At 39.7% G+C, this 25,808-nt stretch overlaps 2 protein-coding genes across 2 annotated transcripts; one reads left to right on the top strand and one right to left on the bottom strand.

The window, feature by feature from the left end:
• Positions 1–11,329, bottom strand: ZNF891 (zinc finger protein 891). The gene is made up of 2 exons (XM_006078228.4): positions 11,197–11,329; positions 1–2,278 (listed from the first exon to the last, which is right to left on the bottom strand). The coding sequence occupies exon 2, from the start codon at positions 2,164–2,166 to the stop codon at positions 529–531; it is 1,638 nt and encodes a 545-aa protein (XP_006078290.2). The 5' UTR covers positions 2,167–2,278; positions 11,197–11,329; the 3' UTR covers positions 1–528.
• LOC102406896 lies at positions 9,136–25,365 on the top strand. Its single transcript, XM_025267950.3, has 5 exons — positions 9,136–9,184; positions 10,964–11,626; positions 16,210–16,336; positions 16,603–16,698; positions 21,439–25,365. Exons 1-5 carry the CDS (start codon positions 9,136–9,138, stop codon positions 21,455–21,457), a joined length of 954 nt encoding a protein of 317 aa, XP_025123735.3. The 3' UTR covers positions 21,458–25,365.
• The last annotated feature ends 443 nt before the right edge of the window (positions 25,366–25,808 follow it).

Below are 25,808 nucleotides of genomic sequence, written 5' to 3'. Positions count from 1 at the left end.
CCCAGTAATACTGTCTATATTTGATTCACCAGGAATGAGGGGAATGGCTCCGCATGGCAGCAAAGCTGCTGAAAAGAGTTCTATAATTAGACGTGTTGATATAAGCTAAAATAGGATTGCCAGTCGGGAGGGATGAAGTGAATATTCATTTGGCTACTAGCAATATCTGTAACACCAGGCCAGAAAGCAACTCTCAAGAAAATGCTAGTAAAGTAGTATCATATAGTTCAGATACTTTAAACTTAATACAATTACTTAAAAATCAATAAGGTAACTGCAAACATATTAAAGATACATGATTTTAAACATTTATGGATCAAAAAAGACTTAATGTCATAGTGGATATCAGACAACACTTAGATTTAAAACAAAACAAATTATCATAGACCAAAATGTGTTATATAGCTAAAGGTGTGTTTATAGGACTATTGATAGCCTCAAATGCTTATTTTAGAGAACAAACACTGAAACAATGACCGTGAAATCCACCTTAAGACAATGAAAAAGGCAACCTCACATTCTTAACTGTTACAGGGTTTCTCTTCCAGTATGAATTCTCTTATGTATAATAAGTGAGGAACTCTGACTGAAGGTTTTTCCACATTGAATACATTCATAGGGTTTCTCTCCAGTGTGAGTTCTCACATGTCTTCTAAGAGAAGAGGAAACACTGAAGGTTTTCCTACATTTCTTACATTCGTAGGGTTTCTCCCCTGTATGAGTTCTCACATGCATTCTAAGAGATGAGAGACCACTAAAAACCTTCCCACAGTCAGTGCATTCATAAAGATTCTCTCCAGTGTGTATTTTCTTGTGAACTTTAAGGTGAGAGCTTGTGTTGAAGGCTTTTCCACAGTCATCACATTCATAGCGTTTCTCCCCACTGTGTATTCTCTTGTGCACTATAAGGTAAGAACTTGTGCCAAAGGATTTTCCACAATGATTACACTCATAAGGTTTCTCTCCAGTGTGAGTTCTCACATGAACCTTAAGAGATGTTTTTTGACTGAAAGCTTTTCCACACTGATTACATTCATAAGGTTTCTCACCAGTGTGAGTTCTTACATGTCTCCTTAGGGTTGAGGAATCATTGAAGACTTTCCCACATTCTTTACATTCATATTGTTTCTCACTCGTGTGACTTCTCTTGTGCAAAATAAGATTAGAAATCCTTTTGAAAGTTTTTCCACACTGATTACATTCATGTTTCTCTTCAGTAGGAGTTTGCTCCTGTTGCTCAAGGAATGAATGATGACAAAAGATTTTGTTTTTATTACATTCATAGGAATTCGCCACCATGAGAAAATTGTTGCATATAGGAAGCATATTATTATGTTTGAAGTGTGTATCACATTTGCAATATGTGTACACTCTCTGTGCTATTTGAGTTCTTTCAAGATGCCACAGAGTTCTGTCAAATTCATGACTTTCACAGAGCCTCTCACTTACAGAGATATTTTCAAAATTGTTTAGGATTGGATTATGCTTCAAACACTTAATATTTAAGTAACATTTATGGCAATGTTTACTGGTAGAAACTCTCCTTGAAAAAACAAGTGTTGATCTAAGTTTAGAGTTTTCCTCTAATTCATGATAGTCAAACAATCTCTCCTGAGATGCTGTCTTCTTTTGAGTAAATGTCACTTGCCTCAAAATTCCCTCTGGGATCTTGTGCTGTTTTCTGATTCTACCACATTCCCAGTCTTCTTTTAATGTAGAAGACCAATCATCCATTGTGAATCTTATTATTTTCATGCCACCAGATGATTTTTCACCCAAAATATTCTGATTAGAAGTTGACTCTTTGGTTTTGAATTGAATCTCCCAGTCTGGACAGGTGCCTTGGGGAATTCTGCTTGTCACAGTTCTTATGTCTTCTTGACCCAACAGGGAGATCACAGGCTTGCATAATTGATATTCCACTAAGGTGAGATTTATATAGTTTTCCAACATCACATCTCTGTACATACTTCTCTGAGCAGAGTCCAGCATCATCCACTCCTCCTGGGTGAACTCCACAGCCACATCTTTAAAAGACATTGGTCCCTGTAACCAAGTTGCTGGGAATCCTGGCACTATCCTTTCCCCCTTAGTATTTCTCATATAGAAACAGGCAGAGTCCTGTGCAGGCAGAGCCCATATTGAGGATAGGTCAGTGGCTGCCATCTTGAGCGTTTGAATGTGACATCCACCTGCACAACAGGGCTGAGAGATCTGGATATTTTTTTTGTTTCTCTGGTCCAATCAGGTCAGGAATGCATTTCACTGGGTGTCCTCCCTGTAGCCAAAGAGGCAGGTTCGGGTAAAAGAAGAAAGGTAAAAACAGGGTTCCATGGGAGGCAAGGTAAAAAAAAAAACAAACTTGTAGACCCTCCCCTGTACCTTCCAGCAAGGTCTCATCAATTTAAAACATTTATTGGGATTTGTATTGATAGGCAACATAATCATCTTTGGCCCCCTTCTAGAACTGCTGCCTTGGTTATTTATACTGGCTTCTCCTGTAGACTACTATTCAGCTCTGGGTAGAAAAACAAGATTTGAAAAAATTGAAGTCAAAGACAATCAGTTTAAAAAAGGCACATTTTCTTGAATTTCATGCATACCTTACTACTTTTTCAGTTCACTTTTTAAAATAAAAAATAATTTTCCTGCTAATCACAACTGTTTTAGGTAAATTTATTTATTGTATATGTAACTAGGTATTTACCTAAACAACCTCACATATAATTAATAGGACTAATGATTTGGCTGCTACCCTACTTAGAATTTTATTGGAGTTGTTAAAGGCAAACATGACTTTGAAACAAATGTTCATTTGATTACCTTCAATTTAATCTCTGTCCCCAAAGTCCGTATTTCCTTATGATAATTCATTCTATCTAAAACTTGAATGGGATTAACAAAGAGGCATGAGCTATGTTCTAAGTTTTGAGACTGAGGCCTTTAAATTTCAGATGGTACAATACTTCCTGAATAATTTTTATAATATAAATATTGAGACAACTGACACATTGTGTGAATAGAAATGAGGAATGCTTGGAAACTTTAAGGATCACAACAAATCATGCAATAATATATTATGCTAATATTAAATCTCACTTTTTTAAGGTTAGTTGATAACTTTCAAATATAAGACTTCTATCTCAGTATTATACTCTAATAGAGTTCAGGTTTAATGGACAAGATTAGAGAACTCACATTTTTATTTAAACAAAGATCTTCAACAGGTAGATTTTATGTACCTAATCCAGAAGTGTACTTAAGACTGTCATTTTAATGTAAATCATATAGAAATATACATCTGATTTGTTCCTTGCAGGTATCCTGAGTATCCAGAACACTCCCCATCATACATGCCCAGAACTGACTCAATTAACAACTACAAACTGAAATTAATCACTACCATTTAAAATTGAAACAGAAGTCCAATATCTATCCCAAAAGATTTTGAGCCCAAAACTTTCAAGGGAAAAATCATTTTACCAAATAGAAGAAAAAAATCTGTGCTTCTCGAATTACTCATGAGACTAGTAAAATCTTGCAAGGATAGTACAAAAAAAGATTAAAGTGCAATCTTAATTATGAACATTGAAAAAGTTCTAAGTAAAATATTAGTTAACTGAATATGGCAGTGTATTAAAGTAATAATACAATGTCACATTCAAGCAGGGTTTAACCAGGAATGCAGGAATGGTTGAAAAGCAGAAAAACTATTATTGTTATTATAATGTCAGGGTATAATGAACACTCTTGTATCCATCACTCTTGTTTTGAAGCAGATCTGTCTGGGAATGATGTATTACTCATAAATATTTCAGAATTTATCTCTGAAATTAAAAACTCATAACCAAGATATTATTATCACACCTACAAAACTAGTAATAATTCCTTAATGTCAAATACACCAGGCAGTCTTCAAAATTTTCTGTTATCTCATAAATGTTTAACCCCCCTCCCACCTTGTTTCTTTGACTCATGGTTGAAATAACGTTCATACAATCTTACGTTCTTTAATTTAAAGTTTGCCACAAAGAAACGATATCTCATTACTGTGATACAGCTCAGTAACAGATTAAGGTGTGCGGACAAAGGATGTCACAACAAAGGATGTTGTGGCTTTCAAGCCATCGGCCACTACAGCCACCCTAGACTATGTATCCTGAGGGGGTTCAGCATGGAGAAACACAGGATACTGACCCTAGATAGATAAGGCGCATAGCAAAGGAATGATTACAATAAACTCGGACTCTTGCATCTTCCCATACACAAAAAGTGCTAAATTCATTAACCTGAGATATCTAGTTTTCTTTAATTAACAGTATTTTTTTGATGTTCCGACTACCAGTTCTTTCTTGTAAAAACTCCTATATATCCTGGCTCCTCCCTTCTCTTTGGAGCAATCTCTCAAAGCTATTAACAAAATTCACAGAATAAAATATAATTCTCAACTTTCAGGTTGTGTATTTTTTTTCAGTTAACAGTTCTGGCAACCAAGGGACCGAGAGTTGACTTCTCTCCTTCACATGAACTCTACAATGAGCCAGAGTCTTAGTAAGGCCTCCTGTGCCCATCTGCCTCCTCAAAGAGTTCAAATGAATATGGTGAATCTCTCTTGCTTCTCCTGATTCTCCCAACTACTTGCTGATGATACTGCATTTTATTTGAGGGTGTATAACAGGTACTTGGCTCACCAGGTGAAAGATACTAGGGGCGCTTGGTTGACAGACACTATGAACAAGTTACCACTGCCACCACCCTACTTCACATACACAGTTGGAAGATCCTGGGAGACCCAGGATGAAAGACAGCAGGATTTGTTCAATTGAAAGACACTTTAAAAACTAAGAAAGACACTGAGTAATCTGGGCTGAGTGGTTAGGTAGGAGGTTGACCTGATGTTTTTCCTCAAAAGGCTACCTTAGCAAGAATTTGTCAGAATAAAAGTGAAAACATTACGATAGCTTTCAGCTCTGAAGAAGGGACATCTCATGGCCAGCAATGGCTTTCTCAGGCAACTGAGAAACTTGCAGGAGTGCTAAAGGCAAATCTTCATAGTGTCCAGCTATCCCTATAGGGAAATCCATTCAATTTAACTTTAAAAACTTGCTCTCCTGGGGACAGAAATAAGAACTAGACACTATGTGATCAAAGCACCATGATGGTCTTCTACTACCAGAGGGATAACTGAAATACATTAGAGGAGCAGAGAAGACTCTGGGGTAAAAACCTAGAGGAATTAAGCTCATAAGCAGCACACTGGTCCACCACACAATTTCACTGGTAAATTTTATCCTCAACAAATTCAATTTTAAAATGGGAAATAGATTCTCTCAGGTAAGCTAGGGGAATCAGAAAGCCAACCTCCAACTAACACCCTAGCTAGATTTATGTACATACAGAGCTCATACTTGCAAGAACCTACCTAATTGGGGATTAAAGGAAATCTCACCCTAAAAATGACTATGATGGGGCCCTTTTTCTGCATACACAGTCAAGTTAGAGAAAGTTAGCTTGATAAAACATCTTTTCAGAATTCTGACCTTAAAGATAAAAGCCCTTCTAGGGTGAACCTGCATTTCTCTTTCCTGTGTCTTTGAGACTAAAAGTTCTACCTGTTCTTGTGTGGTATATGTGTGTGTGACTTGAGAACTTGGTCTCTGCCATCCAAAAGGCACACATATCATGTTCATTTGATGACAAATAGACTGGGGTTCTGATCAGTCTTTCGTCTGACTGTACCAACTGTTAGGGGCTTTTTGTCATCTTAACCTTCATTGTGTCAGTCTGTACAATGAAGACCTTCACTTTCTTAAACTTTTTTTGGGAGTAAACCTTCTGGGTCTTGCTTAGGTGGCATCCTTTACACTGTCTTGTAGGGAAGCCTCCTGCATCTTATTAGTTTCGGTCACTACTATCATATATTTCATTAATGGCCAGATGATGGAGACATCAAATGGAAGAAACTTCTAAACTGGTAAATTTTTAGAGAGCTCTCATTATAAACAGTTGTTTTCTTGGTACTTATGGGGGGAAATAAACCACATTAAATGATGGAAAAATTATAAAATTATTTATACACACACACACACACACACACATATAAAATAATTAACCTAAGAACTCCTTTAATTTAAAACAGACAAAAAAACAGTTTGCGAAGTCTTATTTGTGGCCTCTGCTTCCCCTCAATGGATCTTACAGATGCTAATAAAAACAAATTAATGTTAATTAGGTAAGTTAACAGGAAATTTTTAAAAACTGAAGGAAAGTCTACAAACTTTTTCCTAACAAGGGGAAATTTTAAAGTGACTCATCCCCACAAAGATAAATCTCTCAATGGTTATTAAGAAATGGGATAAATAAAACAGACATTAAGGGAATTAAAAAGTTTTGATGCAATACTATCTCAGGTTGGATGGGCCAAAGGGACCCCCATTGGTCCCCAACATTAAAGGGCCCCAAACAAGTCCACTCTATTTACTCTGAAGCAGGAGATAGATGGCCCTCAGGGCAAACAATTGGAGTTTCATTCTCTGTGGATCCATACTCCAAGATGAAAACAGCAGGACAACTGAGGAGGCTGGGCCTTGGCCAGACAAAAGATAAGTGACCACTTATTTTTCATTCTTAAAGTCAGGAGGATTCCCAAACTACACAAACACAGAAAAGTTCCTTAGGGGACAAAAACGAGGGGGCGCCATCCCATAGTAAACGATGCTAACTACCCATAGGCCTCTGCTGTAACACCTATCTTGGCTAAGAGATGCATGGGAGGATCCTGAGACATACGAAATATGTACTCCAAATCAGGCAAATCAAAAAGGACTGACCAAAGGAAAACCAGAAGAAATGCCCCATGTAAGTGATTTAAACTGCCCCAAGGGTGCAACTCTCTGAGTCCACCCATGTGTCTATACACAAGTAATGGATTCTTTTTCCTCCTAATAAACACTTAACTTGTTTCACTACTTTCCATCTTTGTGGGATTTATTTTCTTCAAAGCTGAAACGCCAGGGCCTTGCTACTGACCACTGGTCTAGTCCCTAGCATTCGGTGCTCTCAGTACCACAACTCAACCTCAATCTCTGTCCAGGAACTGAAGCTTTTGCAGCCCAAGGCCACCGAGACCAAACCAAACACACACACACACACACACACACACACACACACATAAAGGGCTGGAAAAAATTACACTGAGATAGCTGACCAACAATTACTTGGGGCAACAGGCCAATTAACCAAGTTAAAAGATGGACCAAAAAAAAGGCCTGAGTCCCTTGGTTCAACCCTTTACTAGGGACCCCAGACATAAAATAGATAAAAGGTCAGGGGATAAAAGAAGGCAAAGCTTCCATGACTCCTTGTAAGACCAATACTTGTTGATAGGCTTTCTTTACTGTTGGGGACCAATGGGTACTACGTCCCCTGCTTGGTATTGTTATTATAAGACAGCATGTAGATATGCCCCTGAAGAAATATTAATTAAACTTACTAAAGGAAACCAATAGAGTCATACAATATAAAGTAAAAACTGGGACCAATATTCAGGGGCTGCTGCTGCTGCTGCTAAGTCACTTCAGTCATGTCTGACTCTGTGCAACCCCATAGACGGCAGCCCACCAGGCTCCCCCGTCCCTGGGATTCTCCAGGCAAGAACACTGGAGTGGGTTGCCATTTCCTTCTCCAATGCATGAAAGTGAAAAGTGTAAGTGAAGTCGCTCAGTCGTGTCCGACTCTTAGCGATACCATGGACTACAGCCCACCAGGCCCTCCGTCCATGGGATTTTCCAGGCAAGAATACTGGAGTGGGGTGCCATTGCTAACAAAGTTAATAACATAGATTTTGTTCTGGGTCTAATCTGTGCACTCAGAGGGCCTTTGTTGAATGCCTTACTCAAGCTTTTGAAGACAGTGAACCCTAAAGTTCTATGAATAGTACACAGAACTCTTAATTTTCAGTTTATTTGAAATCATCTCACCCCAAATCTGATTCATAGCCTACTTAAAGGTTTATTAAGGACAAATAGAAATCGTAAAAATTTTTTCCACAAATAATAAAGCCTTAATCATCTAAGCAAGCAAATTTAATTTATTCCCACTGTTAATTATAAACTAAATGTATATTGTAATACCTGATTCAGAACTAAGTTTTTAAAGTGATGCTATGAGATCTCTAGACTGTCTGTTTATATGTGTGTGTACACATTATACATATAGATGTCTCTATCTTCAGAAAATATTATCAAAATTAAACTTATAAAGAGTTCTATTTAATTGGCTTATAAGTAAGCACTTACAAATTAAATATTTCAAAATATAAAAAAAACTGGTCAGAATGAATTCCAGGCTCACATGATCTAGAGGAAATACTCAATATTAATTAACATTCAGTATTAAAGCTAGGTTAAGCTTGCTGGTTTATTCGATATAGACAGGTCTTATTTTTATTGTACCTAGGTTTATTGAAGGTCAATATGTTCATGTTATTTCTGTTGCAGATTTGTCAGCAAAAAATTAACTTGGTAGGATGGTATTTTCATAACTTATAAAAGTAAATGAGGTAAGAGTTTTCAAGTGAACTCTTTAGCAATAATTATATATCTAAAATAGTTTCTCCTGATTTTTAGTAACTTGAGTTTTTCTAAGTTAAGTTAAATGATGGGAATTCATTCAATAGCCAGGTCATTTCAGGTAAGATAAAACACGTGAACATTAATTGCTAAACAGGTCTAAATTTACCTCCTTTTGTCTCCTTATGAGACAGAAACTAAAGATGTTTGGGATTTTTAGACACATGTCTTGTAAGACACTGAAGAAAAAAATCAGAAAATATATGTTACTAGGGGTTATGGAAAATTCCAAGTTTGCCAACCAGGAAATGCTGCTATGACAAACAGTTCACAACTACATGCTGCATGTCCGTTTTCCCTACAGATTAAGGTTTTAAGCGTTAAAACTGAAATATAATTAATAAATATTAAGGAAAGCATTTTAATGTGCAAGGGGATTAGAATTTATGTTTTCGGTAAATGAAGGTATGAAGAATAGAAGTGAATTTGTTGGGTAAATAAGGGTGATTTTGTCCTGTAGTTGGTTATTTCTTGATTAAAAAAAAAAAATACGGGACAGCCTAATATGGATACAGAAAGTTTTGGAAAGTTCGCAGAAAAGGAGCCCCGAAAAAGTAGTTTTGTATATGTCAAATTCTAACTAAAAAGAGTTCTTTTGACCTTTAGCCAACTCTGAGATGCTTCAAAGGAGCCCTGAGACATCTGACAGAAGAATATTAAACTAGGCTTACTTGGTATGCTCAATTACTTGAGAAGCATTGTCGGGTGATTGGAGATAAATCTTAGGTTATATTGTATCGGTAAATGTCATTAATACAGATATTCCAAAACTTATTTGGCATTTCTAAAAATATGGTATGTCCTGGTATAATGTTACCAGTCATAATTCTAGTTATTGAAATGCTTTATGTGACAGAAATATGCAAGTTTCTTGGCAACTGCCTTGTAATTAGACCTTTGACCATGTCATTCTAAGAATACTTTTGTAAACAAAGATAAAACATTTATCTTTTTCTCTCTACCTGATCCTTCCATAATTTGGCTTCTCCAGCTGACTGACTCCAGATGACTTGGCCTATTATGTCAAGATTACAACTAGTTATACTAATCATTGTTTTAATTTGCTCTCTCATTTTCAAATTATTTATGCCTTGTGTCTCTCTCTGCTATGGTATTAATGTTACCAGTTGCATTATATTCTGTTTTACAAGACTGTTGTCTCTTGCATTACACAATGTGTTACTAGGCCTACAACAAAATTAGTATCTCAAAACAGTTAATCATATATATAACTCTACACATAATTAATGTAATAGTACAACTCTAAATATGGTTAGAAGCAACAAGGGAAAACGTCTACTGGATCATAATAAACAAGTAATACAAGCAATCCAGAGAATTTCAGACGATCAACAGGGTCTAATCCAAAAAAAACATAAAGTGAAAAAGTGAAAGTGTTAGTCGCTTGGTCCTGTCCCACTCTTTGCAACGCCATGGACTGTAGCCTGCTAGGTTCCTCTGTCCATGGAATTCTCCAGGCAAGAATATTGGAGTGTGTTGCCATTCCCTTCTCCAAGGGATCTTCCTGACACAGGGATTGAACCTGGGTCTCCTGCATTGCAGGCAGATTCTTTACCATCTGAGCCACCAAGGACCAAACAAAAATCCTCAGCACATCAAATGGCCTATCAACAGAATCTTTTCCTGATTTAGGAATGAGAGCCTTCCCAGCACAGTGGACTAAATTGGTCATGCAGACTTCCCCAATGATCCAGTGATTAAGACTCTGCATTTCCACTTCAAGGGGCACAGGTTCTATCTCTGGTGTAGAAACTAAGATTCCACATGCCACGACATAGTTAAAAAAAAAAAAAAAATTGTCATGAAATGTTATGATCAAGAGGAGGCACTGTGTTACAAGAATGTCATCTGCCATAACAGCGAAGAATGCTGCAGCCTTCAGGTGATCTGGCCACTGCAGATCAGCACCCTGAAGGGATTCAGGATGGAGAAACATAGGATACTGTCCCTGAAGAGTGAAAATCCTTATCAGAGCAATGCTTTCAATTAGCCCAGACTCTTACATCTCCCCATTCATAGAAATGTGCTAAAATCATTAACTTGATGTTTGGTTTTCTTTAATTAACCTAATTTTGTTTTATGTTCTAACTACCTGGCTTTTGTTGCAAAACTCCTGTATATTCTGGCTCCCCCTTACCTCTTGGGAAGGTGCCTCAGAGCTGAGAGGCTGCTCCCTGGCTTAATTTCTCAACAGTACACCCCCTAAAAAAAACATAATTCTCAACTTTTAGGTTATGCTTTTCTTTTTTTTTTTTTTTTTTCAACTGACAGGTGTTAAGACAGACTGAAAAAAAGCACCAGGATAAAGTAAGAAGTACAAGCTGGACACCTCTGCTCCTCTCACTCACGGAAGAAAGTCAGACTCTTCCCCAGCGCCTGGCACTGCTCACCCCAAAACACCCACCCCGAGCCTGAGTCCGTCCCAGGAAACCCGGGCCGCAAGAACGCCGCCCCCTACCCACGGCCGACAGCCTGGAGAACCCGGCAGCCCCTTGTCCCCTCTCCCTACCGCATCTCCTTGACGTCCGTGAGCCTACGCGCTCACCTGTCCTCAGGGTTCACGCCCTCGGGTCGGAATCACCCGGCCGCGGTGAAAAGGGAGCAGCGAGCACGAGGTGCATGTAGCCGAGCCGATGGTCTCAACCGAGAGCAGCAGGGCAGAGGCGCGCGCTCGCCTGGCCGCGGAGCCAGGGCCAGGACTACATTTACCAGGAGCCCCCGCGCCACCCTGCGGAGCGTCTCTGAGTTTCGCGTTCGGATACGCTTCTCGGCTGGTCGTGAGTGGACGTGGAGCGCGTGCGCGAGGGATTGGGGCGCGGCGTGGGCTGCTGGGGCTGGAGCAGAAGGCCGGGCGGGGCCCACGCTGCAGCTGCCTGCCCTGTGGACCCGCGAGGCGCGGGAGCCCGGCTGTGGGCTAGCTCGCCGAGCCGCTGCCTTTGTGACGGTTATTTTGCGCCTGCAGGTGCCGATCATAGGTATGCACGGGAGGGCTGGACGTGGTTTGCTTCCTAGCGGACCGGGCACCGCGGTTTGCTCACCTCTTCCCTGAGGTGGACGATCGTTTCACCAACAAGGGTTCTTCCCTATGGTCTTCCTGGGCTGAGCTATCCCCGGAGCCCCTTGGATTCGCGCGGTCGCGCTGGTGGGATTGGACCCTGATGCCCGCTGCGCCGGACGGTGCTGGGGAGTCCGAGCCACATAGTCTCACCCATGAGAAATAAGGATTCTTCTGTTCCTGTTTCCTTTTTCTTCCCAACTGAGGCTAGAGGTTTAAATTTTTGCATCTGGCCTTTCCAGCGTCTGCTAAACGTGATCTGATCATACTCTTTTTTTGTTAGAGCAGGAAATTTCTTAACTGTGAATGTGTTAACGTTCATAAAAGAAATCCAACGTGGTTATACTGGTTTTGAAATATATATATATACACTACTGTATTCTAGTCGTGGATACTGTAAAAGTTATATGCTCCAAGCGTTGATAAAATAAGTTTTATTTAATAAGTTTTGTGGCAAAAAGATCTGGACCGATTTCTATTTCTCACTCTGAAATATTCATTTAAAAACTTTTTACGTATTGAAATTATTTTATCATTTATCTTCCTCAGAATTGCGTGTCATATTAGTATTTTCAGTGTTTAAAATAGAACAAGTTTGTGTTGGTCTTTAAAAAAAAAAACACAACTGCATCTCTAGCTCCTTCGGTGGTGGTTGTTGCTGCTGCTGCTAAGTCGCTTCAGTTGTGTCCGACTCTGTGCGACCCCATAGACGGCAGCCCGCCAGGCTCCCGCGTCCCTGGGATTCTCAGGGCAAAAACACTGGAGTGGGTTGCCATGTCCTTCTCCGGTGCATGAGAGTGAAAAGTGAAAGTGAAGTCGCTCAGTCGTGTCCGACTCTTCGCGACCCCATGGACTGCAGCCTACCAGGCTCCTCCGTCCATGGGATTTTCCAGACAAGAGTACTGGAGTGGGTTGCCATCGCCTTCTCCTCAGTTGTTGAGTTTTCTCTTTTTGTTGTTTGAATCAAATAGTTTAACTAGAAGTGTGTATGTGTTTAAACTAGCTTTATTTTTCAGACTCATCTCATAATTATATTTTTTGTTTTCTCTTGACACCAGAGCACTTAAAGCAATCAAATTTGTACATAATCTAACATCTGGTATGAATGTCAAAGAAGAGGTTGACATTTCTCAAGAGGTTGACAAAAAGATTGACATCAAAATTATATAGATCCCACCCAAAGTATATGGAGAAGGTGACAAATATAAGTTCTATCTATACTTCATATACAGAATATACTGTTAAAAAAAAAAAAAAAGAAGAGGGAAGACAGATTGTCATCCAGGATGTGTGTGTATGCTCGGTCATGTTGTACTCTTTGTAGCCTGCCAGGCTCCTCTGTCCATGGAATTTTCCAGGCAAGAATACTGGAGTGGGTTGCTACTTCCTACTCCAGGGGATTTTCTGACCCAGGGATCAAACCCACATTTCTTATGTCTCCTGCATTGGCAGGCAAATTCATTACCCCTTCGCCACCTAAGGAAGCCCATCCAGAATGCTAGCTAAAAAAGTGTTAGTCACATTAGGGATGTCAACTAAAGTTAACTGTCTACTAGGATGGTATATGATTTAAAAGATGGTATAACAAGTGTTGGCAAGCATGTGGGGAAGTTGCAACCCTTGTATGTTGCTTGTGTGAAAGTAAAATGATGTAGTCACTATGGAAAACAGATCAGTGAGTTCTCAAAAAGCTAAACATAAAGTTACCATATAAGCCAGCAATTCCACTCTTAGGTATAATCATCAGCAGATGAATGAATAAAATGTGGTGGATCTATTCAGAGGAGTATTATTTAGCCATTAAAAAGAGAAATGCTGGTTCAGGCTACAACTTGTATGAACCAAAATGTCAACTTGAAAAAATACACAACATGAAAGTTGTGAGTTAAGTTTTATTTGGGGCAAAATGAGGACTGGAGCCCGGGAGACAACATCTGAGATCACTCTGAGAAACTGTTCCAAAGAGGCAGGGGAGAAAGTCAGTATATTTGTGATTTTGGTGAAAGGGGAATGCATACAATCAAGTACATATACTCCCAAAGGTTTCTGCTAGTCTGGTGAAGCTTTTGCTTGTCACGAGGAACAATCATCAACATGAAGGATTTCGGTGCTTTCCGGATATGAAGAGAAACAAGAATTGGGCTCCTTAAATCTGCTCCTGAAAAATATCTAACTGAAGATGTATCCTGTCAGTTTTTGCCCCCACCGAGCACAGAGTACCTCATTTCTGCTCTCCACCCTGAACTCCTTTCAGGGAGTGTTGAAGGTTAGCAGTTGCAGCAGCATATGACTTAATCTTTATAGAGGTAGATGACAAGTGCGAATTTGTAGTTGACAAAAATATTATACTGAACGAAATAAACCAGACACAGACATATGATTTGAATCAACTATAGTATGATTTCCTTTTAACCTATAAGGGAAAAAAATCTGAAAAAGAATATGTGTGTGTGCATATAACTAAGTCACTTTGCTATACATCTGGAACTACCACAACATAGAAAATCAGCTATACTTGAATAATAAAAGAGATTTTTTTAAAAAAGAGAGAGGATTCAATATGGTATTAGAACCATTCAATTCCAAATAAAACTTAACACAAATCTAGAGATTGTGGAGGGGAGGCAGTCTTTGGAGCTCTTTTCTTCCTACTCCTGGGGATTTCAGTCACTGTGCATGTATTTCTGGAACAGTCTGATGTCCTCTGTGTGGGTATGTAGGTACATGCAGCTGATCTGAGGGAATCTAGGCTCATGATTAACGAGCCCCTGATCACAGCACCTCTCCTCAAGTTTCTTCCTTTCCCACAGCTTCACTTGCTCGATATCTCCTGCTTCTCAGGAAGTTCTGTCAGGAACAAGGAGGGCATGGAGGCTGAGTTGCTAACTGTCCGGTCCCACGTAAGTTGGGCTGCCTTCATTCTTTTTTGTTTTCCAACTGGTAATCCATTTTTGGTTAAGGGTTCTTAAGGGATCCACATGTCAGACACTTCCCCCTGAAGACTGGCACTATTTTGTTTGCTTTATTTATAGTTGTTTTATTTCCTTTCATATCAAAGAAACACAGCTTGATCAGAAATGTGTGGATTATCAAGGATTCTGATGAGATGCCATTTGTCCATAGTGAGGAACTGAGCACACAGCAAGCTTTCTCCCTCAAAGATGATGACAGAACTGGGGATACTGGTGCCTTTTTGAGGGATTCTCTGGTCCCTGGTGGTCTTGGGTGTGGGGTTGGCTTGTTAGTTCCTGCCTGGGGACTGCCTGTTTGGAGGACCTTGGGGATATGTTGTGTAATTATCCAGGAGTAACTAAAATGAAGACAGGAAGAGCCTGGGGGAGGGTGGGTCCTCTGGGGACAGAGTGACTGGGTGGGGAACCCTCCTTCAGCCTCTCTCAGCTTCTCCCCTAGATGACCCCCTCATGCTTCATGTGTATTGAAAACCCTACCAGAGAACATAGCCTTTGCTTTGGGCTGTCCTACATATTTTGAAGGATTTAAGAAAAGTAATCTACAGTATTTATCTAGATATTCACTTTTTTTTTTTTTTAATTTGGCCACGCCACATGGCATGTGGGATCTTAGTTCCCTGACCAGGGATGGAACCCACACCCTATGCATTGTAAGCCCAGGGACTTAATCATTGGACCATCAGGGAAGTCCCCAAATATTTGCTCTTTGTCTTATCTGTCATTCTTTAGATGTAAAGTTTCTCTCTTGAATTATTTTCCTTGCCTGAAGAATTCCCTTTAGCATACCTTTAGAGCTGGTCTGCTGCTAACAAATCCTGTTTAACTTTATTTGAGAATGTATTTTTCATCATTCCTGAAAGATATTTTCACCTAGTATTGAAATTCTTGCATGGCAGTTCGTTTCTTTCAACATTAAAAAAGCCCACTATTCTACTATCTTTTTATCTTCACAGATCTTTGATGAAAAACACTCAATCATTCAAATGGGTTTTTTTCCTTCTATGTGTCATCTACAGTTCTTTTTGATGTGGCTAATAAAAACCTTGCTTCTGTATCTGTTATTTTGTTACTATAAAATATAAGCTCTTCTCCATTTTTTAGTGCCTACCAATATTTAAGAAAAATGTTTTAGAAATTATTTGAGGTCATGAAACATGGCTACATTGGTCTCTTAAGCGTTAATTTGTACTTGAATTGAAGACTGTTTTTCCCTTTTCCTGCATTGTATTAGGTTCTAATTATTTCACATACGTGTAGATTAACTGATTCTCCTTGCTTTAGCTGTTTATAACTTACTTGATTTAAATGAGAGTGTTTCTGACAGTTTCTTAATCTAAAGTGTAACATGAAACTGGTTTCTAGACAGTGCATACTTAATACCATTCCTTTTAGGGCTTGACCAGAAGTCGACATAAATTATGTTCTATTCTCTTTCCCTACCCAAGGGCTATCTGCCTAATCTTCTTGTTAATATTTGGGAAAGTTGGGGAGCAGAGATACACATCAGGCTCAAATTTGCTTCATGTTGTAGACACTGGTGACCTTCAAGGACATACTTGTGAACTTCACCAGGGAAGAGTGGAAACTGCTGGACACTGCTCAGCAGATCATGTACAAAGATGTGATGCTGGAAAACTACAGAAACCTGGTGTCTTTAGGTGAGACCGACCTCTCTTTTTGTGGTGGGTAGGGAATTGTTTTGATTTGTTGAATTTTAAGAAATTGTATATTTTGTATATAATTATATGATGTATATTTTAAGAAGTGTATATTTTGCTGCCTCTGTAGCCCTACCTTGTCTATTCTTCAGAGCTCCCACAGGACTGTTGAAGGGTCAGGAGTTGGGCTTGAACTGGGATGTTTCTTTGTATCTAGCCTAGAGCTCCTAACCCTTGCCCAGTACTTTATCTTTCACTGTAAACAGGGCATCAGCTTCCCAAACCAGATGTGATCCTGCGGTTGGAGAAGGGGGAGGAGCCGTGGCTGGTGGAGAGAGAAATTCACCAAGAGACCCAATCAGGTAAGGACCAGACCCCCTGCTCAGAGAAGGAATCACTGATCACTAGTTTTCCACATTTCAAAGACAAGGACTGAGTTTATTTACCTTCTGTTTCCCCATTGCTCAGCTGCCTTCTTAAGTCTTGTCACACTTCAATTTGCATTCATGAAAATTATCTTTCTGTGGATATGCTTGGCTCCAGCCCTGTTCATAGTGCTTTCTTGATTCTTACCACTAGCTCTAGCGTCTGCACCCTCTTGTTTATCATAGAATTACTTCTCATCTTTGACTGTCCTTTCCCTATCCTGTGTCCCTTCCCATAGCATTCATTCTGCTGCTTTGTGTAAGCTCTGCTCTGGGACCTCATCACCCGCTCCTGCTCTGGGTTTGTTTTCTGCCAGGTAGAAGACTGATACAGACAACTCACCAGTCCTTGTTGACGTAACTCTCCTTCCTTCCCAGAATTGCTGCTCTCAAAAACACCTGTTTTCTCACTGTCATCTAGCTTTATTTAATGTTCTTTTTCAATTTACTCCTATTCATTTTAATCTTAACATCTCCAGTTTTCAGATTGTTATGAGGATTCCTAGCATCATTCCTTTTCCCAACTTCCCTGTGTAGAGCAGATCAGCCTTCTGGGCTAAGAAATAGAAGGCAGTCCTCCATCTTCCTCCTCCTCTGTTCCCACTGAGTGATCATTTCCCTTACCTCTGTTTCTAAGCTCAGTGCCCTGACATCTTTCTCTTCAGCCCAGCCATCCTGGTCTGGATCATACTGCTGATGGCCAACTTCACATGGGGCAGAGAAGCCAGGACACGTGCCAGTGACCCCTGTGCCCTTGTGGGCACCCTGGCCCCCCAGGCCCAGTGCAGTCCAGGCATGCTGTAACCCTCCACAGCCGTTTCCCTCTGACACATCCACACATACCAGGCATTCCCTGCATTTCAGGCTTCCCGTGTGATGTAACCAGAGTCTCAGTCATCCTAGAAGTTTCACCTCCTGTTCTTTGTGAAATCTTTTGACTTGTTAAGTACAGGTTCCTTAAGGTTTTCTGAGCTTTCATTTTGTTTATACCTTTTAAAAAATTATTTATTTATTCTTGGCTGTGCTGGGTCTTTGTTGCTGTGTTGGCACTAGTTGGAGCTAGTGGGGGCTATTCTCTAGTTCTGGTTCATGGGCATCTCATTGCAGTGACTTCTATTGTTGTAGAGCATGGGCTTCAGGGCACACAGGCTTCAGTAGTTGTGATGCATGGGCTTAGTTGCCCATGGCATCTAGCATCCTCCCAGACGAAAATTGGACCCATGTCTCCTGCATTGGCAGGCAGATTCTTATCCACTGTGCCACTAGGGAAATCCTGTTTCTACTCTTAAATGTCATAAATTGTTTCAGACCTTTTTACACTGGGCCTTGTAGGTGACTGTATCAAATACCTGTCTCAGGGAAGGTCTCTTAGACACTGGAAAGTACTTGATCCCTCAGCTGCTTTGGAGCCATAGCAGGAAAAACTGTTCTCCATTTCTCTTTTTTCCCTATTTTTTCCTGTCTGTATTTTTTCCACTCCTGTGTTGAGTTTAACAAGCTTTCCTGGATGTCTATCTGTTGACAAGTATCCAAAAATAACTGTATAACCAACAGTTTACATTTTGGTGAAAATTTATTGTCAAAGAAATACTAAAGTTCCATATATGTGCTTAATCACCTGGAATTTGAGGGAATCTACAAGCCATGGGAACTTCATTATTAAAATGAAAAGTATTATGGGTGATGGCTTTAAAAACTCAGATGAGTTCATTAATGGGTGCTACAGATTTTGAAAATAACTCACGTGGGTTATCTCTCATGTTACAGAATACGTGGAATATTTTTAGGACTTTAATACATTTGTATTTTCTGTTGCTTTACTCAGACTTGTCCATCCATACCCAGCTCCACCCCTCATCGTATGTGTTCATTTTAGAATTTTCCAGCTGGCATTTGTAGTTTGAAAAACTTATCCATGGGATTTTGATGTATGAAGTAGAGGAGAGGAAAAAGATGGCATGTGCCTATCAAAACTCATCAGGGTAGAGGTATTTCTAAGTGTTCAGTTCAGTTCAATTCAGTCGCTCAGTCGTGTCCAACTCTTTGTGACCCCATGAATCGCAGCACGCCAGGCTTCCCTGTCCATCACCAACTCTCGGAGTTCACTCAAACTCACATCAATCAAGTCGGTGATGCCATCCAGCCATCTCATCCTCTGTCGTCCCCTTTTCCTCCTGCCCCCAATCCCTCCCAGCATCAGAGTCTTTTCCAGTGAGTCAACTCTTTGCATGAGGTGGCCAAAGTACTGGAGTTTCAGCTTTAGCATCAGTCCTTCCAAAGAAATCCCAGGGCTGATCTCCTTCAGAATGGACTGGTTGGATCTCCTTGCAGTCCAAGGGACTCTCAAGAGTCTTCTCCAACACCACAGTTCAAAAGCATCAATTCTTCAGCGCTCAGCTTTCTTCACAGTCCAACTCAATGGACTCTATTGCTGTTTATTGTTTAGTTGCTAGTCATGTCCAACTCTTTTGCAACCTGATGGACTGTAGCCTGCCAGACTCCTCTGTCCATGGGATTTTCCAGGCAAAAAGACTAGAGTGAGTTGCCATTTTCTTCTCCAGGTGGATCTTCCTGACATGGGCTCAAACCCACATTTCCTGCATTGGCAGGCGGATTCTTAACCACTGAGCCACAGGGAAGCCCAATGAACTCTGTTGTTAAGCCTTTAAAAGGAAGTAAATAACTGCACTTTGCTATAACATGGATGAACTTTGAGGACAGTCTGCTGGGTGAAATAAATCAGTCACAAAAGGACAAATAGTGTATCATTCCACATATATAAGGCACTTGAAGTAGCCAAAATCATAAAGACACAAAATATACTGGTAATTGCTGAGCAGTGGGTTGAGAGGAGATTGGAGCATTATTGTTTAACAGTATAGAGTTTCCATTTTACAAGATGAAAACAGCTGGTGGTGATGGCTGCACAACAATGTAAAGATACTTAATACTTGAATCATGCACTTAAAAATGGTTAAGATGGTGCATTTAAAAATTTTTTTAATTGAAGGATAATTGCTTTACAGAATTTTGTGGTTTTCTCTCATACATCAACAAGAATCAGCCATAGGTACATTTTATGTTATATGTATTTTTTTAATCACAATTTTTTTTAAAAAAAGAAATCAGAGTGGGGAAGAAACAAATGACTAACAAAGTTGTGAATGAAAATTAGGACTGGGAATGGGGATTGGGTTGTACAAAGAAGGCAGTTAGGAGCCTGGCACAGGGGTTATTTGCCAGGTTTCTTAGTTTCCTGTGGCAACTAAAACTAGTTCCATAAATCAGGTGGCTTAAATCAACACATTTATTTTCTCACAGTTCTAGAGGTCTGAAGTCAAGGTGTGGGCAGGGCTGTGTGCCTTCTGAGGCTTCAGGGGAGGATCCTTCCTGCCTCTCCTAACTTTGGTGCCCCAGGTGCCCTTTGGCTTGTAGACACATCACCTCCATCTTCACATGGTCACCTCCCCTGTGTGTCTGTCTCTGTGTCTCCTCTCCTTTCTTTGTAAGGACTCCAGTCAGATGGGATTAGGGTCCTCCTACTCCAGTAATACTTCATCTTACCTAATTACATTTGCAATGATCCTATTTCCAAATAAGGTCATAACCTGTAATGTTGGGGGTTAAGACTTCAACGTATCTTCTTTGGGGAACACAATTCACCCCTATGTCAGGTAAGAATAGATATTGCCCCACTTTTATAGGAAGAGGTGATATTGGGTAAATTGTGGATTTTTTTCTAGATTTCAGAAACAAACATTTTTGCCAAAAGGCAAAATACAACAAATACAGGCTCTGAACCAGGGAAAGTAAGTTGCAGTAGTATGCATGTGTATAAGCAGAAGGGTGAAAAGTCCAGGAGAATGTGAATTAGGGTTCAGGTTCTGAGTTAATATCCTGTGTTAGTCCTGTCAATTTTAATAAAGTCTTGATGTCTCAGAACAAAGGAATCAAAGCAGAAGGCAGGAATGATGACAGCAGTGAGCATTACAAACTGTACTGCTTTGGTGATGAACTCCCACCTTATATGATACTTAGGATAACCTTATAGGTCCTTAGATGACAGATAAGCAATATGATTTTTGAAAAGTTTAGCACTTTGTCTAAATTCACCACTAGTAGTGGCAAAGCTTAGGTTAGAAGCCATATCTGGGTAACTTAGGTGCAGTTGCTCTTCCAGCCTATCACACAGCCTTTCTGAAAGGTTCACTATGTCAGACACCTAGAATTATTCTGCACTGCTTTGGTGATATACATAAGAACCATTTCCTGACATAGAGCTGTGTTCATGGTTTAGGAATGTGAAGAATTCATGTCAGAGGAGGGCCTGGCAGCAAGTAGACCCATTAGGCTCTTATATCATCATTAGTCGAATTAGGTAATGGCAGCAGCCCCTTCTGTGGGTTTCCTAAACTGCCACCCCAGCACTGAATATCTTGATCCCACATGTCACAGCTAATCCTATGGTTTCTCTTATTCTCTTTGCTCCTTTTATATGCATATTATAGCCCATCACATTTCCTGTCAATGAGTCTTCTATCCCTTTTTCTCTATCACAGTTACAAAACCATATTTGAAAGCAACATTACAGGACTTAACATACTTTTTTCTACATCCATCCTACCATTCTGACCTTAATACTTCTTTTAGTTATAGAAGCTTTTCCATTTCTTTCAGATTTGGAAACTTCAGTTGAAATTAAATCAACTTCCAGTAAGAGCATTTCTAATGATAAATACTCCTGTGATGTTAAAATGGAAAGAATGCCAAAGAGTGATCTCTGGTATTTGTCACTGGAAGAAGTCTGGACTTGTGGTGGTCAGTTGGACAGGCCCCAGGACAGCCAGGAGAGACATCTGAGGCAAGTGGCATTCACCCAAAAGAAAGTACTTCCTCAGGAGAGAGTATGTGAAAGTGGGAAGTACAGGGGAAACTGTTTTCTGCATTCTCAACTAGTACTGCAAGAGTATTTCTGTAAACATGACTCAAATCCTAAAGGTTTGAAACACAATTTGGTTTTCAGTGGCCATCAGGAAAGCTGTGCAAGCAACAGTAATGAATCCAGTCAAACTTTCTGTCAGAACATCCGCCTTATTCAATTTGCAAGAACTCAAGCAAGAGATAAATCATACAGATGCCCTGATAACAATTCTCTTACTCATGGTACATCCCTTGGTATATCAAAGGGTGTGCATAGAGAAAAACCCTATGAATGTAAGGAATGTGGAAAATTCTTCAGCTGGCGCTCTAATCTTACCAGGCACCGTCTTATTCATACTGGAGAAAAACCTTATGAATGTAAGGAATGTGGAAAATCTTTCAGCCGAAGTTCTCACCTCATAGGACATCAAAAGACTCACACTGGTGAAGAGCCCTATGAGTGTAAAGAATGTGGAAAATCCTTCAGCTGGTTCTCTCACCTTGTTACCCATCAGAGAACTCATACAGGAGACAAACTGTACACATGTAATCAGTGTGGAAAATCTTTTGTTCACAGCTCTAGGCTTATTAGGCACCAGAGAACTCACACTGGAGAGAAACCCTATGAATGTCCTGAATGTGGGAAATCTTTCAGACAGAGCACACATCTCATTCTGCATCAGAGAACTCATGTTAGAGTGAGGCCCTATGAATGCAGTGAATGTGGGAAGTCTTATAGCCAGAGATCTCACCTTGTTGTCCATCACAGAACTCACACTGGGCTGAAACCCTTTGAGTGTAAAGACTGTGGAAAATGCTTCAGTCGAAGCTCTCACCTTTTCTCACATCAGAGAACCCATACTGGGGAGAAGCCATATGAATGCCATGACTGTGGAAAATCCTTCAGCCAGAGTTCTGCCCTCATTGTGCACCAGAGAATTCATACTGGAGAGAAACCATATGAGTGTTGTCAGTGTGGGAAAGCCTTCATTAGAAAGAATGATCTTATTAAGCATCAGAGGGTTCATGTTGGAGATGAGACCTATAAATGTAATCAGTGTGGAATCATCTTCAGCCAGAACTCTCCACTTATAGTGTATCAAATAGCTCATACTGGAGAGCAGTTCTTAACATGTAATCAGTGTGGGACAGCACTTGTTAATACCCCTAATGTTATTAGATACCAGACAAATCTTATTAGGGAAAATGCATATTAAGATCATAAAGATGGACTACTTCCCAAAGAGCAATAACTTTATTTAGCACTTGAGAGCTCCTTTTGAAGAGAAATTGCTTTCAGTCTTGTTCCTACACTTTTGTGCATTAGAGAATTGGCCCTGGAGGGGGAAAAACACAAAAATTTTACCTTAGTACCTCAGATTGTCTTGTTTTTCCAAATTCCTACATAAGTAATTGGTCTGGGAGCATTCATGGACAAACCTTAAATGCTAAAATCTGAGAAGGAACCATTAGGTAAGTGAGTTGTTGATAAGTGATCCAGCTTTGTTTGCTTCAAAACAATGAGAGCACTACCTCAAAAAGACAAATGAAAGCTGTTGCTGAGGAGAATAAAAAATGGGTGTAGTTATGGTAACAGATAATAGAAAATTATATTCCAGTGAGTTAATATCCCATTTTTCACATGATCATCCCTTTCTCCTGGGACACTTTGTAGTGTTCAGCTAATTTTATGCATCTGGTATAAACCACACTTTGGCTAGCAGCAGGGAAGATCTTATCATGAAAAATGATGAAGGAAGAACACGTTTACTACCAGTACTACCCAGGTTAGATATATTTGCATGTGGGCAAGAACTGAAAACATGTATATGGATAAATGAACAAAATTGAGTTGTTAGATAATGGAATTATGAATAAGTTTTATAGAGTAGCCAGTGTCACTGTAACAATTTGAAGACACTTTTAAATATTAAAAAAGGATATTGGTTTCTCTATTCCACTATTAGTGAAGCTTGAGAACCTCCTGCTAACAAACTTTCCCATCACTTCTAAGTTGTTTGGAGTCATAAAGTTGTACTCCTTGGGACAAGCTGCCAAAGGCTCCTGGGAGCTTAAACACAATGCTTCTCTGGATGTTGGGACCGAAAAGAGTGGCAAATTTGGGCACATTAGAAAGGGTCTCCATTTGATCCAGAGCGGGTGCCTGGGCAATACCTAGCACAAGTATGCTCTTAAACAGTGCTGCCCAAGTCGACCCTTCTTCCAAAGTAGTCTCATATATTTACAAAGAAAGCAGTGGTCAAAAGTGTATATTTGAGCTGGACTCCCAAGTTGAAATCCCACCTCTGTCCATCACTTGCTGTATAACTTTGGGCATGCTGCTTGGCCTCTCTCTGCCTGAATTACAGATGTCCTCCTCTGCAGATTAGGGATGTCATCACTTACCTCATGGAATTGTGGTGAGTAGTAAATGAGTAACCTACAAACAGTGCAGAATATGCCTGACATGTATGAAGTGCTTCATTACATTAGCTGCGATTATTAATATTACTTTATTGTCCCACTAAAGTGTCATTTACTTTAAACTGACTCAAATGCTGGCAAGAACTGGCTGAGTTCCCATTTCCCTTCCAGTCACACATATCTTCCCTTTTACCCACATTAGAACTTATCACCCAAGGAATCACTCACCCTCAGTGGGTGTTGAGGATCAGTAAACAACTTTTAATCTTGTGTGCAAAAGCAACCTCTTTTATACAGAGGTTTTCCCTTCAAGGGAGAGGATCCTAGTCTTCATATTTTCTGTTAAGTCCATGACCCAAAAAAGATTTAGAAAGAGAATCTGTTTTAATTCTCTTTCATTCTGGCTCCTGTGTGTGTGTGTGTATGTGTGTGTGTGTGTAGGGGGCTGGGGTGGGAGAAGGGGCTGACCATCATTTGCCATTTTCTAGCAAATGATACATATTGGTACATATGGTAGATGCTCAATGACTGCTGAATGATATACTATTGAGAAAAACAGGACGACGCCCTTGCTTTCTCTCCCAGGACAAATCTAGAAATGCTCCTTAGATTTGAGATACCTGAGACCTGCAGAAGTGAGAGGTCACAGCTCATTCCTCCTGGTGCAGTTGAGGAGAAGCGAGTTGGCCCAAGCCTCACATTTTGAGAACCTCCTGGCATCTCAGTTATGGCTGAGTAACTCCTCAGTGATTACACACCATTCATGTGTTTAATGTAGTCCTACCAGAAATGGTTTTGATTGCAAGCAGTGGTTCTTTGTGGGTGTAAAAGAGGAGCCCCTCAGCTGTGCCTCTTAGAATTTCTGATAACCCATGGCTCAATTTTCTTGAACTGTGTAGTGGAGATACTCCTGGTATCTACCCCTGAAGGTAGTTGTGTGGATTAAGTGAAATAATGTGTAAAGTACTTGAAACAGTGCCTGGCACATAGGAAGTACTGTATGTGTTTAGCTATTAATAATGTTACTATTATTAACACCCTAAGGAATGTACGTCTGTAGATGATCACTGAAGCATTACTTATAATAGTGTAAAATTTGCAATATTAAAAATGGATAATAGAAAAGTTGTTATTTATAGACATTAAAGTTTCACAAACAGCTTGATAACATGAAAAATGTTGTGATGTTATGAAAAAAGCATGATAAATAATTGTCAATATAGAGTAAGCTCAGATAAGTAAAATAAATTAACTTCAAACAACTGAAATGAATCTCACTCAAAACTTTCAGGAGATTTGTCAAAAGATAATAGCAGTTAACCTACATATTGGGAGAATTGGTGTTTGCTTTTTTCTTTTTTTGGTACTTTTCTTTCCAAAGTCTCTTCAAAGAATATATATTCCTTTTTAGGATCGGGGAAACAGTGTCTTCAGTGATGGAATGTTTTTTCCTTCAAAAGTTCTTCTCTACAAATAGTCTACTGGAACTTTTAAAATGGGGAATTGGCAACTAGTATCCTGCAACTAGATCAATATACAAAAATTGATTTGTATAAGCAGTGAACGGTTTGTAAATGAAATACCATCCTATTTGCACTGATACAAAAATATGAAATATTTAGGTATATTTAATGAATGGAGCAAGATCTATACAATGAAAGTATTAAAACATTGCTGAAAGACATTCAGGAACACAGAAAACA

This window comes from Bubalus bubalis, chromosome 17, assembly GCF_019923935.1.
Source record: "Bubalus bubalis isolate 160015118507 breed Murrah chromosome 17, NDDB_SH_1, whole genome shotgun sequence".
NCBI lineage: Eukaryota > Metazoa > Chordata > Mammalia > Artiodactyla > Bovidae > Bubalus > Bubalus bubalis.
The sequence above is the reverse complement of the archived record's forward strand: the minus strand, read 5'-3'. Positions and strand labels throughout refer to the sequence as shown.